The sequence below is a fragment of the Hemiscyllium ocellatum genome, chromosome 7 (assembly GCF_020745735.1).
Source record: "Hemiscyllium ocellatum isolate sHemOce1 chromosome 7, sHemOce1.pat.X.cur, whole genome shotgun sequence".
NCBI classification, from domain to species: domain Eukaryota; kingdom Metazoa; phylum Chordata; class Chondrichthyes; order Orectolobiformes; family Hemiscylliidae; genus Hemiscyllium; species Hemiscyllium ocellatum.
The window spans coordinates 67,610,794-67,626,901 of NC_083407.1; the positions used below are offsets into that span (position 1 = coordinate 67,610,794).

The 16,108-nt window shown below is 38.7% G+C and overlaps 1 protein-coding gene across 2 annotated transcripts in view; it reads left to right on the top strand.

Moving 5' to 3' along the window:
• Positions 1–339: 339 nt before the first annotated feature.
• Positions 340–16,108, top strand: part of LOC132817481 (juxtaposed with another zinc finger protein 1-like) — a 149,450-nt gene continuing 133,681 nt past the window's right edge. For both annotated transcript variants that reach the window (XM_060827939.1, XM_060827938.1), the window contains exon 1: positions 340–654. In XM_060827939.1, coding sequence (XP_060683922.1) covers positions 540–654 — 115 coding nt within the window. In that variant the 5' untranslated portion in view covers positions 340–539. The remainder of the gene's footprint in view (positions 655–16,108) is intronic.

A 16,108-nucleotide genomic window follows, 5' to 3' on the forward strand; every position in this document is an offset into this window, starting at 1 on the left:
CAAACCGTACTGGCAGTGGTGTTTGACCTCAACCATGTTAAATCTCATTCGGATTTGTAGGCAAACGTGTAATACTAATGGTTCATAGATGACCGAGAACGAAGTTACTGAAAATGTTGCAAGAATGACGTGAATACTAGAAAAGCAAGAAACTCAGTGGAGCAGATTTCAGTTCCAATCCGGATGGAATTTAGACGGTGCGAAGGAGAAGGCATTGCCCAGAGCTGGATTGTAAAGTAACTTTTGTACATGTAGGTTTGCGGCGGGGGGGGGGGGGTCCCTCCTGGTTCAGCATCTGCGGAGCCACATGCTTCCTGCGGTCACGTGAGCCGCGGAGCCAGCCTCAATGAAATGAAGGCGGTTGTTTGGCAGCAGCTGCCGCTCTCAATGTGCGGGCTCTGAGAACATGAAGGTGCAGGAGTGAAGGGCGAGCCCGGGGCCACGGCCGCGGTGGATGCGGCTGACTCGGCGGCGGCGCTTGGTGTGAGCGGGCCGGCCCAGCCCAGCCCTGCCCAGGCGCGGCTTCCTTTCTCTTTACCATGACAGCGTTAGCCGCCGCCTCCTTCTTCTCCAACATTTGCAATTTCGGCGGATGCGGCCTCACCTTTAACACCCTGGCTGAACTTATCGAGCACATCGAGGACACTCACATAGGTAGGTGCCCGCCCGCCCGCTCTGCTCACCGCTGCAAGGCAGCCCGTGCGGGTGAGCTGTCAGAGCCGGACCCGACTGGGCTCCAGTGGTCCAGGCCTGGCCCATGGGCTCGGCTCAGAGAAGAGCTGAGTGCATCGGCCTCCTCTCTCTCTCTCTCTCTCCTCACATCACTGACACTTCATTGGAGGGGTAACCGGGCAGCTTTGCAGCATTGTCCCGGACTGAGGAAGCTGGAAGGAGGGAGATTGCCTCCAGCTTTCTGCAACTCCGAGGACCGTATGTTGCTCACCTGATGATGGGCACAGCAGCAGAGGGAACGGGGGAGAAGGTACACACCTTGCCTTTAACTAAGAGATTGTACGAGGGAGCCAATAGGCTTACTGTACGTCTGTCTATTATAAACGATGCAGTTAGGTTTTCTCAGTTTGCTTGCATTCGGCAGCAAACGCAAGTTGGCTTTGTACAAACGTAGTTTTACCTATTGATGATGGCCGGCAAGTTTAAAGTGGGAAATTTTGTAGTTAACAGTTCTTGAAATACAAAAAAACCTAATTTTCATCTGGTTGAAATCACTAAGAATAACTGTCTATTAGCTGTCAACTGATAAACCATGCAGACTGTCCTGTGGTATAATATTGCTTTTGTATCATAAAGTTAATAACAACTTAAAAGTAATGTTACTCATCATTACAAATGTGAACTTGGCAATGGCAGCACTTAACAGATGTTAGTTGCTTTTGTGAATTATGTTTATGCTTCTGCAGTCTGAGTAGTGACCTGATGAATATTTTTTCGAAGTTGAAACACTAAGGATTTTCATAAGTTGATGTCATAACTTCTAAAGATGCATGTAAGGTAACACTTGTGTGATTGTCCAAGAGTCTTTTTCTTGTAGGTAAATGTTTATTTCCAGATTGGTAATCCAGTTTGCTGGATTTTTCAAATTTTCTTTTAGCTTTCTTGTATACTGCTTTACGGTTAAATGCTTTCTTCGAGTTTGAAGATTTGCACAGAGCATGTGCTTTTGAATTTGTATATAAGAAAATGCTGTGATTTATATTGCCTGGGATCTAATTTTGAAGGTAGCCACTTTGGTTAGAGAAATACACACACATGGTTATTAAGGTGGTGTGTGCAATAAATTTGTGTGGTTTCAATTCACTTTGATCTTTGTCCAGGACAAGAGTACAATCTTTGGATATAATCCAGGTACAAATTAGCAGTAGTGTTTCTGAAATTTGTAAGGATCACTGGAGAATGTGACCAAAGGTTGCTCTGCTGCACTTGGTGGGTGAGAGTTGGGGGTGTGTGTGCAGTGATGCTTTTCAACAGCTAAAATTAAAGATAACTGCACATGGTTAAAGAAGCAAGGAAATTTTGTTAACATGTTTAACCTTTTCGACCTTTATCTTGAGATGTTTGCTAACACCGGGTGCTTAAATTACCAAAATGTGCTCTTCACTCTCAATGCAGAGTAATTTACTTCCCTTCCATAAGATGTATAAAAGGAAAGTTATAAATTATATTTCAGTGCAGCTCCAAAGCATTAACTTATCCACAGCATTATTCACTAATGAGCAAAGCACTAATTTAATTTCGGGTTGCTTGTATAACAGTGTGAAAAAGCATTGAGTGGACCAATGCTGTGCATAGGGGACCACTTTCTAGATATGATTCCCATGTGTATACCAGTCATAAGAGAGACCATACTTTCTCCCTCACCTAGCCATTAACTTCAGTGGACTTCTGTGGTTGGAGTATGCATTGTTTAAAAATTGCCAATTGTTTTCCATTTAGGGAAAAAACGGCAGGCACATATGGCATGAAAACTTATTATTGTGCTCTGCTATTAGTTTCATTTTTTAAAAATCTCTTGGGGAATTGTTTATGATATGTAACTTGGTAAGATACAGAAACAATGTTTGGAACTCGAGGGGATTTCTTTGTGTCATGTGCTGAGTTTCAATTTGACCAAATAGACAGCACTTTTTTCTTGGGCAGAACTGGTTTGTAAACAGTATTGCTCACTTTAGTGCACATGAACATTTTAATCTCTAGTATTTGCATTGTATTTTTGGAAAGAGTATATTTGGCTAAGTTGTAAAAGGATATCTGAACAGTAGTGAATTTTAATTTTTCTTGTACAGCTAAGAAAGATGCCTCACTCAGTATAATGCAGGTTGTGATTATACTTACTTTCAAAAGTGAATCCTGAAATTTTATGGTAATTCACTAAATGTGTATATAATGATGGCACCTATGTATATTACATGACCAGGAAATTGGTTAATTACTGAAAAAGGGTTAAGATTCCAATAAAAGAGTTATTTCATTGTAATGTCTAGTTCTAACACAACTATTGACTTGATTTGAAGTTTTATTTTTGATCCTCCCAGCTGCAGATGAGATTATTTTACTTGTCATAATATATGTGGAAATACTTCCTTCAGTTTCTGTGTTCCAATTTCATAGTATGTCTGGCTATGTAAACATACCCCTGTAATGATATATTATCTCTGCTGTCATAGAGTCATGGAGAAAATCTGCTGCTGCAACCAACTTTGCTTCCCAAATTTTCCATTTTTAATAAAATGATTACTGTAGTTTGATATCAAAGTATGGTGAAAAATGAGGGCAATGTATGACTTGAAAGGGAAGATTGAATAAAATACGTATGCCTTTGATCAATTAACCTCCATCCCTCTGAAGATTGTACTTGATCTTCGTTGGTATATTCAAGTTTGGGAATGGTGCCCATTGTCTTTGATATTTTTATGCCAATATTAATAATGGAGACAAACCTTATGTATTGCAGCATTTAATGAGGGATAAACTAAAATGTGCAGGTCAACCTGTGAGCTTTTTTTAAAAAAACAAAACTGCATCTTGCAATCTGACTCTCATTTAAATGCATTGAACTAGTGTGACATATGGTAAGAGGCACATTAAATTAAGGCTTGGCCATTTCTGTCTGAATCTTTTTAATGACCAGATTCTTAAAGTCTGGCATTGGAAAATAACTGTTGTGTCGAGTTTCGTGTTTTTGTTTCCAATGTTTAGCTGTTGCTGGTTCTGATTCTGTGATGTCATTTACACAGAAGTGTTATGGCACTGAAAAATGTCATTCAGTCCATTGTGACTTAATCAGCTCTACAAATGAGCATCATGACATAGTGCCATTCCCTTGCTTTTTCCCTATCCCCTTGCATGTTGTTTTCTATTTAATTAATAACCTCTTGAATGCCTCTTTTGAACCTGCCAATGCTCCACTTGCAGGCAGTGCCTTAAAGTTCCTAATCAGCCATTTAATGAAAGTGTTTCCTTGCATCCTATTTTGTGTTAGCAAATCATTTAAATCTATGCCATCTTGTTCTCGATCCTTTTATTGTAAATAGTTCTTCCTATCTACTCTATGCAGCTACTCATGATTTTGAAAACTTCTCAATGTCTCAGAGGAGATCTGATAGAACGGTCCCAACCTTTCCAAACAATCCACATAATTGAAGTTTCTTATCCCTGGAACCATTTTTGTGAATGTTTTCTTTCCGTTTGTGTGCTGCTTGTATTGTGGCATCCCAGAATTACTCAGAGGGGTACAGGTGCGTGGTCCCTTGAAAGCAGAGTCACAGGTCAACAAGGTGGTGAGAAAGGTGTTTGGGACTCTTGCCTTCGTTAGTCAGAGCATTGAGTACAAGAGTTGGGATGTCATGTTGTGACTGTACAGGATGTGGGTGAGGCCACTTTTCGAATACTGTGTATAATTTGGGTCACCCTCTTTATAGGAAAGAAACTTGAGGGGGTGCAGAAAAGATTTACAAGGATATTGCTGGGACTGGAGGACTTTGGTTACAGGGAAAGACTGAATAAGCTGGGGCTTTTTTCCCTGGGTTGTTGGAGGCTGAGACGTGATCTTATAGAGGTTTATAAAATCATGAGGCATGGATACAGTGAATAGCCAAGATCTTTTTGCCTAGTGTGTAGGAGTCCAAAACTAGAGTACATTGTTTTCATGTGACAGGGGAAAGATTTAAAAAGGACCTGAGAGGTAACTTTTTCATGCATAGTGTGGTGCCTGTATGGAATGAGTTGTCAGAAGTAGTTGAGGTTGGTACAGTTATAACATTCAGAAGGTATATGAATGGGAAGAGTTTAGAGGGATACAGGCCAATGCTGCCAAATGGGACTAGGTCAAATTGGGATGTCTGGTTGACATGGACTGGTTGAACTGACAGTTCTGTTTGCATGCTGTATGACTCTTCATCTAAGGTATAACTCCATGCTCTTGTACTTTTATGTCAATGTTAGGGAATCCCAGGTTAATGTATGCTTTATCAAATGCTTTTTGCAATTGTCCTGCATTTTTTTGATCTGTTCAAATGTATACCCAGGTCCCTCTGCTCATGCACCCCCTTTACAATTGTACCCTTTGTCTATTGTCAGTCCAAAATATTAACAGTTGTTTCATCTCTCATTGAATGTGGCAATATTTAAAGAGTTGGTCTCCATTATAGAAAAATACAGCTATGCTTTTCCAGCACCACACTTTTTGACTCTGATCTCCAGATTTGCAGTCCCCACTTTCTCTTAGGATATGAGCAGCTGAGTTTTGGTTGAACAGGGGTTTGTGTAGGGTGGAAGATAAGAGTCTGATCAGGGGAATATTGAACTCTGCAAGAATTGAGTAATCTTAAAACAGTTGCCAGATGACCGCACTATTGGATGAGTTTCATGAGATTTTGAATTTCACGGCGTAGCGCAAACCAATTTTTGTAAAAACTTGATAGAAAACATAATCTAAATATGTATGTTTTTAATAGTAATTTTCCCATGGTATTTTGAAATTGATTGCAACAGATGCCATTGCAGAGAAAATTGGTCAGAAGGTAAATCGAGAGACTGACTCACCAGAGAAAATAATGACCAGTTGGAACTTTTATATAGTTTTAACAATAAAGAAAGTCTTGTGAATTGTACGTTCTCCAAAATTCAGCTTTTCATGTAAGCAACTGGGAATTAACGAGAATGCGCCAATAATTTTCAGGTTGTTGGGGGTCAAGAACTCATTGTTGCTGGTGTTCGGTTGTAGATTGACCCCGTTCACCATTCCTGATGAAGGGCTTTTGCCCAAAATGTCTATATTTTTCCCCCTGTTCCTCGGATGTTGCCTGACCTGCTGTGCATTTCCAGCACTACTCTAATCATGACTCTAATCTCCAGCATGTGCAGTACCCACTTTCACCTCTCAGAACTGTAGATGAAGGAAAAGCACACTGCGATACTTTGCTAACTGTGTCGCAGTTAAGTTACTATTTGAAATTATTTATAATATGCATACCTTGAGACTTGGATTACAGTTCTCAGAATGAGAAAGGCTATCATGGCAGAAGCATGCTTCTCCCCTTATGAGAAGATTCCAAAAAGCTGGATTTTAGAGTGCAATTAACAATAAATGAAGTCTCGTGAGGATTAGATTAAAAATTCCAATTTTATTTTTATGGAATCCTGCAAAGCGAGTCTCTCATTAGCTGTTGATTTATAAGTCTCTTGTAATTTCACTGTAAATAAGGTAATTTACAAATTGTTTCCTAATCTCCCCTCCCCCCACCTTATCTCCGATCCAATCCATATTACAGTCTGGAATCTCATGGCGAGCATATTGACATCCTGCCATTACTGTTAAACTGAGGAATCAACTCTGGCTCAATGAATAGTGCAGCAGGTGCATGCCAGAAGCAGCACCAGGCATACCTAAAATGCGTGAATACCTGTATGCCAGTTAGCACAAGATACATAGGATAGACCGAGGTAAGCAGTCCCACAATTGCTGGATCAGATCTGAGCTTTGCATTGCTGCCAAATCCAGTGATGAATGGTGGTGGACAGTTGAAACAACAGGAAGAAATGGGCATGGGGGAGACCAGCATATTAATGTAGAAGAAAAGCCCAAAATATTTACCTGCATTTTCAGCCAGAGTTGCTATGTGGACACTCCATCTCCCTTTTCCTGAGGTTTGCAGTACTATAGATTCCAGTCTTCACCCAGTTTGATTCAATCCACATGATAGAATGATTGAAGGCACTGGATACTGCAAAGCTTGTGGTTCTGACCACATTCTTATATTAGTACTGTAGAGTTGTACCCTAGAGCTAATTGTAACCTGAGCCATGCTGTTGTGGTACAGGTACATCACTGGCATCCACCCGATAGTGTAGTAAAAATGACCTGTCTACAAAAAGCAGCAGAAATACAACCCGATCAATTTACTATCCCATTGGTCTACTGTCAATCATCAGCAAAGTGATGGGAGAGATCATTGACAGTGTTAAGTGGCACTTTGGTTGGACCCTTGTTAAAGTACCTATTCGAGATGGCTCAGGGAATCCCTGATGGACTCGACTTGTAAGCCTCTCTTCATCTCGGAGATCGTAGTCTGGAATATAAAACTTTTACAGATAGTTTAGTTTAAATTATTAACTTTTATTTACCAATGGCATCAATATTACAATATAACATACCTACAAACCAGGCTTGAGCTAAGGTTTTAAAACCATTAGCAGAATAGCAGTGCCAGCTCTTGTGGGTAAGAGCACTCTCAGGCTACTCCCCTTATTGCTGCAAACAAGTTGCCTTTACACAGAAATTGATATTAAAATTACAAAAATGCCACCTGTCCTTTAATCAGATAGGCAGCAATAAAATGGCAAAAGAAACTGACCGGTCTGAATATGCTTGACTAACTAAGCTACTTGCTCATCAAAGTAGGAACCCTGATTGAGCTCGGCCAAATGGTCAATTGCTTTGGCTAGATAGCCTTCCCTTTTAACAGTAAAGAGAGACTAGTCAAAACCATGTGAAAAAGGTCATGAGGTAACCTTGCTCAGCTAACATGCCCGTTATCGTTGTCCTACAAAATGACTTTTTCTTTTAATCATAATAGATTCTCAACATGCAAATTAAATTTATAACACTCCCAGATCTTGAGCTCCGGGGAACAACAACAACACACAAACATTCAATCCATGGCAACCAAGTCTACACTCAAATCAGACCCCAAAGAGTTATCTTTTCCACCAGCTTCTGCGCTCTCTCTCGAACCCTTAAGTCAGTATGTAATTTACAGAAGAATGGGTTTTTCCCCACCCTCCTCTCTCCGAAGGGTTTATGCTCAAAAAGTCAATTCTCCTGCTCCTTGGATGCAGCCTGACCTGCTGCACTTTTCCAGCTACACATTAAGTGACAAGTAATATTGGAACCACTAAAATGCAAGCATTTAATCTCTCCTATAAAAGAGATTCTAGCATTCACCCTAAGACATGCCATTGATGTAATTCAATCTCCTATCGGTGTCAAAGATGTAGTTGAATAATAATCGGAATAGGACCAGCTGAATAAATATTGGAGCCATTGTGCAGATCGGAGACTGAGAATTCTGTGACATATAGCTCACTTGACTCCTGAAATCATTCACCATCTATAAGGCACAAGTTAAAGGTGTGATAGAATGCTTTCCATTTGTCTAGATGAGCGAAGCTCCAAAAACATTTGAATCTAGACACCATCCATGGCAAAACAGCTCATTTAATGAATACCCTGTCTATCATCTTCAGCATTGATTCCCTCCACTATCATTACACCAAAAAACCTACAGCCTCCAACACCTAGAAGGGCAAGTGTGGCAGATGCATCTGCAAGTTCCACTGCAAGCTATAGGCCACCCTCCTGTGGAACTATATGGCAATTCTTTCGCCGTTGGATCAAATCTTGGAGCTGCTTACTAATGATGCTGTCAATGTTTCTATACCATGTGGACTGCAGTAGTTCATGACGGCAGCTTGGCACCACCTGGTTGGCAATTATTAAGACTTATTTGAAGTTAAAAATCAAACAACACCAGGTTATAGTCCAACAGGTTTAATTGGAAGCAGTAGGTTTCGGAGTGCTGTTTGTGGCCACCTGATTTAAAGCCACGTATTTAAAGCTAGCTTTATCAGTGATGTTCTCATCACATGAAAGAATAGAATATTGACGTAAAAATGCTTTTTATTTTTTTTTTGCTAATCTGCTTTTGTATTCTCTTTTCCTTATCACTATTTTCTGAGCTAATTCCCATTCCATTCCTCCTCCTCCATTTTTGGAATAAGCTTTTTTTTCATTTGATCTTTTACCTCTGTTTGATGGCCATAGTTGGGTTACCCGCTCTTTGTTTTTGTGCATTAATGGATGTGTTTTGCATATTATGCATTAATTTGTGGAAATATATGATGGTAGATGAGCAATGGCTGGAATTTTGTGCAGCTCCAATTACCCCTTCTTTACCTATATAATTTCCTTTATTAAGATTTAAGACTAGTTTCAGGCTACTAAATTAGTTGTAAACTCAGTAAAAAATTGTCACTTTTCCCTAGGCTCTTTAGTGTTAGACTACTAACTAACCTATTCACATTACATAATGCTATATCTAAAATAGCCTGTTTCTTAGACTGATTCAGAAGATTAGTTTGTTTATGTTCCGTGAATTTTCTCTCCCCTTGCTGAAAACTTAGTTTGCTGCAGAAGACTGATGTCTCTTGGTGTTGCAGTATTACCCTTTTTTATAAATGGACCCTGAATATCTTCCTTTTACACGCTCTTACTCAACTGCTGCTAGGGGCTCCATAAACAGCTCCAACCGATGTTTTCTGTCCCTTCATGCATAGTTCTAAGCAAGCTGATTATGCTATTTGATTTTCTTTCCAATGTCTTCACTCTTAGATCTGGAATTTCAATTTTGTCAAAATTCTTTTGGTATTTAAGAATCTCTAAGTACTATGTTCCCAGTTTTGGTCATTTTCCAACTACCTCTCCTTAATTACATTGAACATGTAAACTCCTAAAGTGGCTTTAAATTATGACATTGGCACTCTGGGATTAACTGAAAAGTTCATTTTATAAATATAGCCAGTTGGCTAGATAATTGTTCAACTCTGAATATCTTTCGAGAGAGACCTGTTACTGAGGCATGTTTGGGGGCTTGCACTTGTTAGGACAAATGTTAGAATGTCAAATTTTGAGCTATCACAATGTATATGGCAAAAAAAAATGTTGGGGCGTGGTTGAGTTGACTGTCAAAGATTTTGCCATGGAAAACGCAATGGGGGAAACTACAGATTCCTTCAGCTCATGGTGATTCAAAAATGTGCAAGGCCTGAATAGATTAGATTCCATTTCTTTGCAGAAAGAGTTGTTGCATATGAACGAAGAAGCTTCTCCTGTTCTTCGAGTGCTGTCTGACTGTGCTTTTTCAGCACCACATTCTCAATTCTGCATGTGCATATTTTAATGTAAATAAGCCGCCTTATGAGTTTTGTTAATTGTCTTAATTGTTATTGTCAATATTATCATACTCGAGATTATTTGGCAAGTGATGTCCAATGAACATTTGAGTTTTGCTAGCGCAACCTAATTGAGTCCTCTGTAGAGTCTGTACCCTGTCTATTGTGAACGACTGAAGGAACATGATGTTTGATTTAATCAGCAGATCGTTGGGACAAATTCCCAATGTGCCTGGCATATCACAGATGCAAACTCTTATACAGCAGTGCTGAATTATCTGGTCAGGAAAAATTCTTTTTCAAACTGATGCCAGTATTCTTTTGGAAAATACTCCCATATCTTTGTATAGTAGGTGAGTGAAATGGCTTACTTGACTTGTGGTTCAACATTGTTTGTGTTATCATGCCTTTCCACAATAATTTGACAGATTGGGCGTTTTTATGTCCAGAAGTGATAGCCTTTGGCCTATTTGTTTGTGTGAGGTACATAGCAAATAATAACTTGATCAAGAAAGCATTTGCTGTATTTCCACATCAGGTTTTCAAAGTGAATAAGTGGCTAGCACTCTGTAACAGTTTTACTGATTGGACATGTACCCATCCAGCTGCCTTTTATATGAATAGGAAAGAGTTTAGAGGGATACAAGCCAAAGGCTGGCAGATGACACGAGGGCAGATTGTGATGTCTGATCAGTGCGAACGAATTGAACAGAAGGGTCTGTTTTTGTGCTGTATGGCCCTAGGACTGAATATCCAATATGTGGAGGTGTATGAATCTCACCTTTGTTTTTTGACAGTGAAGGTGAACTTACACTAGATAGATTATCTGTTAATGGATTGCTCAACTAGTCATTGAAACAAGGCGAGTATTGGAATCCTTAAATGCACGAATATGCATTATGCTAGGGTTTTACTCATTCAAAATTTAAATCATTTAAAATGGGGATGAGCACTGGATTTTGAGGGGATCCTATGCTGCAACATTAATTTGGGCATGCAAGGTATAATTAAAATGAAATCTTAAAATGGATTATATAAATTACTAAGTTCATAAGTGTGATGGTGTGTCTCTAATGCTGTGGTGTAGAGATGTGATGGAAATGGCTTTCTTTCGCCTGCCTTTAAATAAGCTTGCTTTGTTGAGCAAGCATGTAGACAAAATATTATCAATATTTGTCCGATTATAGTCTTCCTGAAGGTGAAGGAACCCTTTTTTGTGTACGTTTTTAAAAAACAAAATCCCTCCTCAAACTGACTATGATAACTCCTTCAACCATTTGGTCAATTCATACTGCCTCGCACTGTTTGTTGTAAAATAGGGGGTAATGGGGCATCAATTTTCGGTGTTTCCAGCAGCCCATATGTGTGTGGGCTCAATGAACCATGAGGATGAATTGTATGTATAATGTAAGGCTATTTGCTATTTTTAAACAAATTTCACAAACCAGTTTCTAACTTGCTTTGAAGCAAAGCTGCAAGGTTATATTTGGCTGCAGATCCATTAGATATGGTTTCTGAGTTATCACTAAGAATAGCATGCATTTTTGCCATCTTATGATTGTAGTAGTTTGGTCATTCAAACAAGCAATCACTTTATCAGGATTGCCAGTGACTTTTTTATTCATTCTTGAGCTGAGTGTGTCAGCTTGGTACAGTATTTATGCCCATGCCTGATTGACCTAGAGAAGGTGGTTGTGAGCTGCCTTCAAGAATCATTTGGGGCATCACAGTGCTGTTAAGGAGGGAGTTCAAGGGTTTTGACCCAAGTGACACTAAAGGAGCAGCAGTTCCAAATCAGGATGATGTATGACTTGGAGGGCAACTTGAAAATGTGGTGTTCCCATGTAACCACTGCATTTGTCCTTTATAGGTGGTAAAGGTCACTGGTTTGGAAGGTGCTATTAGAGGAGCCTTAGTGATGTATTGCAGTGCATCTTGTAGATAGTAAATGCTGCTGCTGCTAGTGCTATTGAACATCGGTGGGAGAGGAATTAAGTGTGGAAGTGGTGGATGGGATGCTAATCAAGTGGGATGTTTATTCTGGATGGTATAAAATTTCTTGGGTATTGTTGGAACTATCCTCACCCATGGAGTGTGTTCCATCACACTCCAGAATTTTCCTTTTGTGGGTAGTGGGAGATGAGGTGAATTGCTCCTGGACTCTAACCTGCTTTTGTGGGCATTGTATTAAATGTCTAGTCTAGACTAGTTCCGTTTCTGGTAAATAGTAACCCTCAAGTTGTTAGTGGGACTCACTGATTTGTAATGTAATTGAATGTCAAGGAGTAATGCTAAGATTCTGCTATTGGAGATAGTCATTGTATGGTACTTGTGTGACATGAATGTTATGTGGCACATATTTGCATTAGCCTGATATTGTTTAGGTCTTGCTGTGTATGCTCTTGGACGACTACAGTGTCTGTGGAGTCATTAATGTTGTTGTGCAGTGTTCAATCATCAGCAAACATCCCTATTTCTGACCTTTTAAGGTGGAAGGAAGTAGCTAAAGGTGTTTGGGCCTAAGACAGTAGCCTGGGGATCTCCCTCACTGTTCAGGAGGTGAAATGATTGTCATACAACAATCTACCATCTTTATGCTTGGTAAGACTTCAACCAGGGGAATGGTTTCCCCTTGATTCCCATTAATTCCAATTTTACTAAGGTTCCTCGATGTTATACTCCATCGAATGCTGCCTTGATGTCCAGGGCAGTCAGTCTCTCACCTTATTTCTGGAGTTCATCTACTTTGTCTGTGTCTGTAATGAGGTAGCAAGCTGAGTAACCCTTGCTGAATCCAAATTGTCAGTGAGCACGTTAATCCCGCACAAGTGTTGCTTGATCACACCTTGGATGACCCCTTCCATCACCTTTGGTGATGAAGAGTAGACTGATATAGGGTAATAATTGGCTAGGTCAGATTTAACCTGCTTTTTGTGCCTAGAACATATCTGTAATTTTTCCACAATATCAGGCAGATAGGGTCAGCTTGGATGTTGGCCCTAAGATCTTGCAAATCTACCAGCCATTGGACAAATTCCATAATGAGTATGCATTCATAAACTCTCATCTTCATTGCTTTGTGCAGGATAGTTGAGACCTGAAGACGTTCTCATCAAATATCTCTTCTGGTTATCATGCTAATGCTTTGACCAATGTAGGTCGACTTATCAATCAAATCAAGTCCCGTGACACCTGCAGAACTTTTTTTTTAAAAGTTTATAAACTTATCCATTATGAAAGGTGTATTTAATTCATTTGTTGTTATTATTAAAATGTGTTCTTTATGCTGAAGAGTCAACCAATTTCTGAAAAAGATATCCTTTACATAATGTAAGAATGTTTCTTTGCAGTTGAATTTCCTTAATATAGATTGTGTTCATGTGGTATTTCATCATAAATTAAAGGCTGCTTTCTGTGGGCTCTTTGTGAATACCAGCAATGTTGGCCTGTAGAAGATGCATTGATATGACTCTGGTGAATTCCTTTACACTGGCTCCCTGCAGAGAAATGACTGATTTGGTGTGGACCTCCAACTTCCAAGTTTCTAGGATTAGCAGAATAACTCGTGTTATGTACTCTGTAGAGAATGATATATAGTTTAGAGAAATTTGAACTTACTTGCTGCAAGGATCACATCAAGATTTCATGTTTTAAAAATATTTCACAGTATAAATAACTAAAATGAAAGGTTTCTCATTTTTGTAGGCAATACACATTTTACACAAAGGAAATTTGCTTTCTAATTTTAGTGACAATTGACCACCCTAATTTGGTCAATGTTGCTTGCTGTGTAAAATGGACATTCACTTCTCCTGGACCCAATCAAAATGTTTCAAAGTTCCTAAGAGCTTTACATGTGTTCTGTTCCTTTTCCTTGTCAACTCTATCTTCTCCCATGAGAGCTTTCCCTGGAGATTCTCCCTTTTAGCTTTGACTAGACTACTCGTGTTTTGGCTATTCATCAACTAAGTCTTCAAACTGGAAACTTTTCAGCTATATCCCATGTAATGAACAGCAGTATTGGCATTTTGTTTCTCCTTGACATCCAGGCCTGACCACCAACTGTCGTCTTGCTCTCCTTTTCCAGGTTGACCAAGATCACCAGTGAACAAAAGTGCAAATCCCTTTGTGATATCTTGGGGCTTAAAGGAAAGTGTGTATTCTGATGTCAGTTTGGTGTTCTCTGCGATCCTCTTCATGTCAATGAAAAGTCACTAGTTTCTAAACTGACAAGTCAATCAATTATCTTTAATTTATTATTTCTTTAAATCTTCAAAATAAAAGGACACATTCCAGCACTGCTGTCTGCAACTTGTTACTACTACACCTTCATGTTTCAAGAGAATTTGGACTCGTTGTGGACTTAACACTTTGGGACAGTGACAGTTGTTTTTAACATTTGACACTTTTTTAATAATATAATATGACTCTCCTTTTCTGAAACACCCAGGTTTACAGACTTCTACACGAGCCACATGACTCTCTTCATTTTGTTACAGTTCCAAACCATGACAATCTTATAAGCCAGATGACATTATATAAACCTCTTGTGTAAGACTTAGGCATGGAAGGACAAAAAATCTTTGGTTTAAGAAAGATTTCAATTCAAAAGATCCAGTCATGACTTAAAAGTTTAGAAGTTTAAGATGTGGACTGAATTGAAGTGACCCAGTTTATCGGATTGTGGAACCAGGACCTGACTTATGATCACCCTTCAACAAAGGTAACTTTTTTTTTGATAAAATAATTTCTTTTTGTTATGCAGTCCCAGTATTTAATGTTTTATTGAAAATCATTTTAACCTGATTCTAAATGTCTTACGTAATTGTTTGGGATAAAGATTTGTGCCAAATAATTTGACAAAGGCCTGCAGAGTCTTATTTTTCTATGTAGCTCTTATATCTATGTGTATTACATTGTGTTTAAGGCAAACCTTTTGTTGTTGTGTTCTAACAGAGGAATTAGCCAGATCTTCTTTCGCTGGTTCAGGAAAACTGTGAACTGCAGCAGGAAGATTTGTTATGACTAAGAAGGCTTGAAAACACAAGATGGACAACTAAATGCTTGTGGGGAAAAAAATGTTTGAATGTATTTTTTGGAAAAGATGGGACATTCTGGGCATAAGTCAATGTGAATTTGTTTTAATGTAATTGTCTATGTTTCTAAAGTATTCCAGATGTGAAATGATCCCATACACTTTGACTGGTTATGTTATTGGACTTTTTATAAAGTGGCTTCGGTCAAATATATTGGTATCTTGCAAAATGTTTATTAAGTTTGGAACTCCTCTGTGCATGGTTGATTACAAATGGATAGTTGAGTGTCAAATATGTCACCATTTGAATCTCCAATCAGATGTGAATTGGCTATTTGCCATTTGGTGGCAATATGGCTAATATTCTGTGACATCTTGAGTTTGCGTTCTTTTGGAGTAACTCTTTTCTAAAACTTTTTTTTGAAATGTTTCATCAAATATTGTGGAATATCAATAAATATGTGCACAACTTGTTAGTCAACAAAATTCAAATAAATTGTCTACTTTGGAAAGCCAGCCATGTTTCTTTCCTTTTTGTTTAGTCATTTTGGATTAATGTGGCACCTTTTTATTGTTTTCATTGATATACTTTCTCAGATGTAAAAATGATGCTGACTATTAAGTCTTTTCATGAAATTTTCTTTGACCAGGTATGCAGTTTTCTTGGCATAAACCCATTTCACAAATCTACCTCTACCTTTACAACAATAGATACTTAGATTTGCTGACATTATGAAGACTGCTGTTGGAAGTTTATTAATGAAACCCATTTCATTGATTCTTCTGATTTTTGGATCATCATGGTGTGTTTAAAAGCTTCAATTTACCTATTTGATTATTCTCGTGGGTTTAGAATTAGTGACATTTCCTAAGTAGGTCTTGTGCCCCTTATGATTGGAAGTTTATTTTTCTTATCCAGTTATCAAGTACCATTAGCATTGCACTATTATGACCAATAAAATATGTCAATAAAATATATTTTGCTTGAAGTATCTGTAATCTAACCATGTTCTAAATATTGAAGTGGTGGAAGTGAATGAATGCTTTGGTGAGGTAAGTTTAATGGAAAATTAGGAAGCTTGTTTATTTAACACATTATGATTTAAT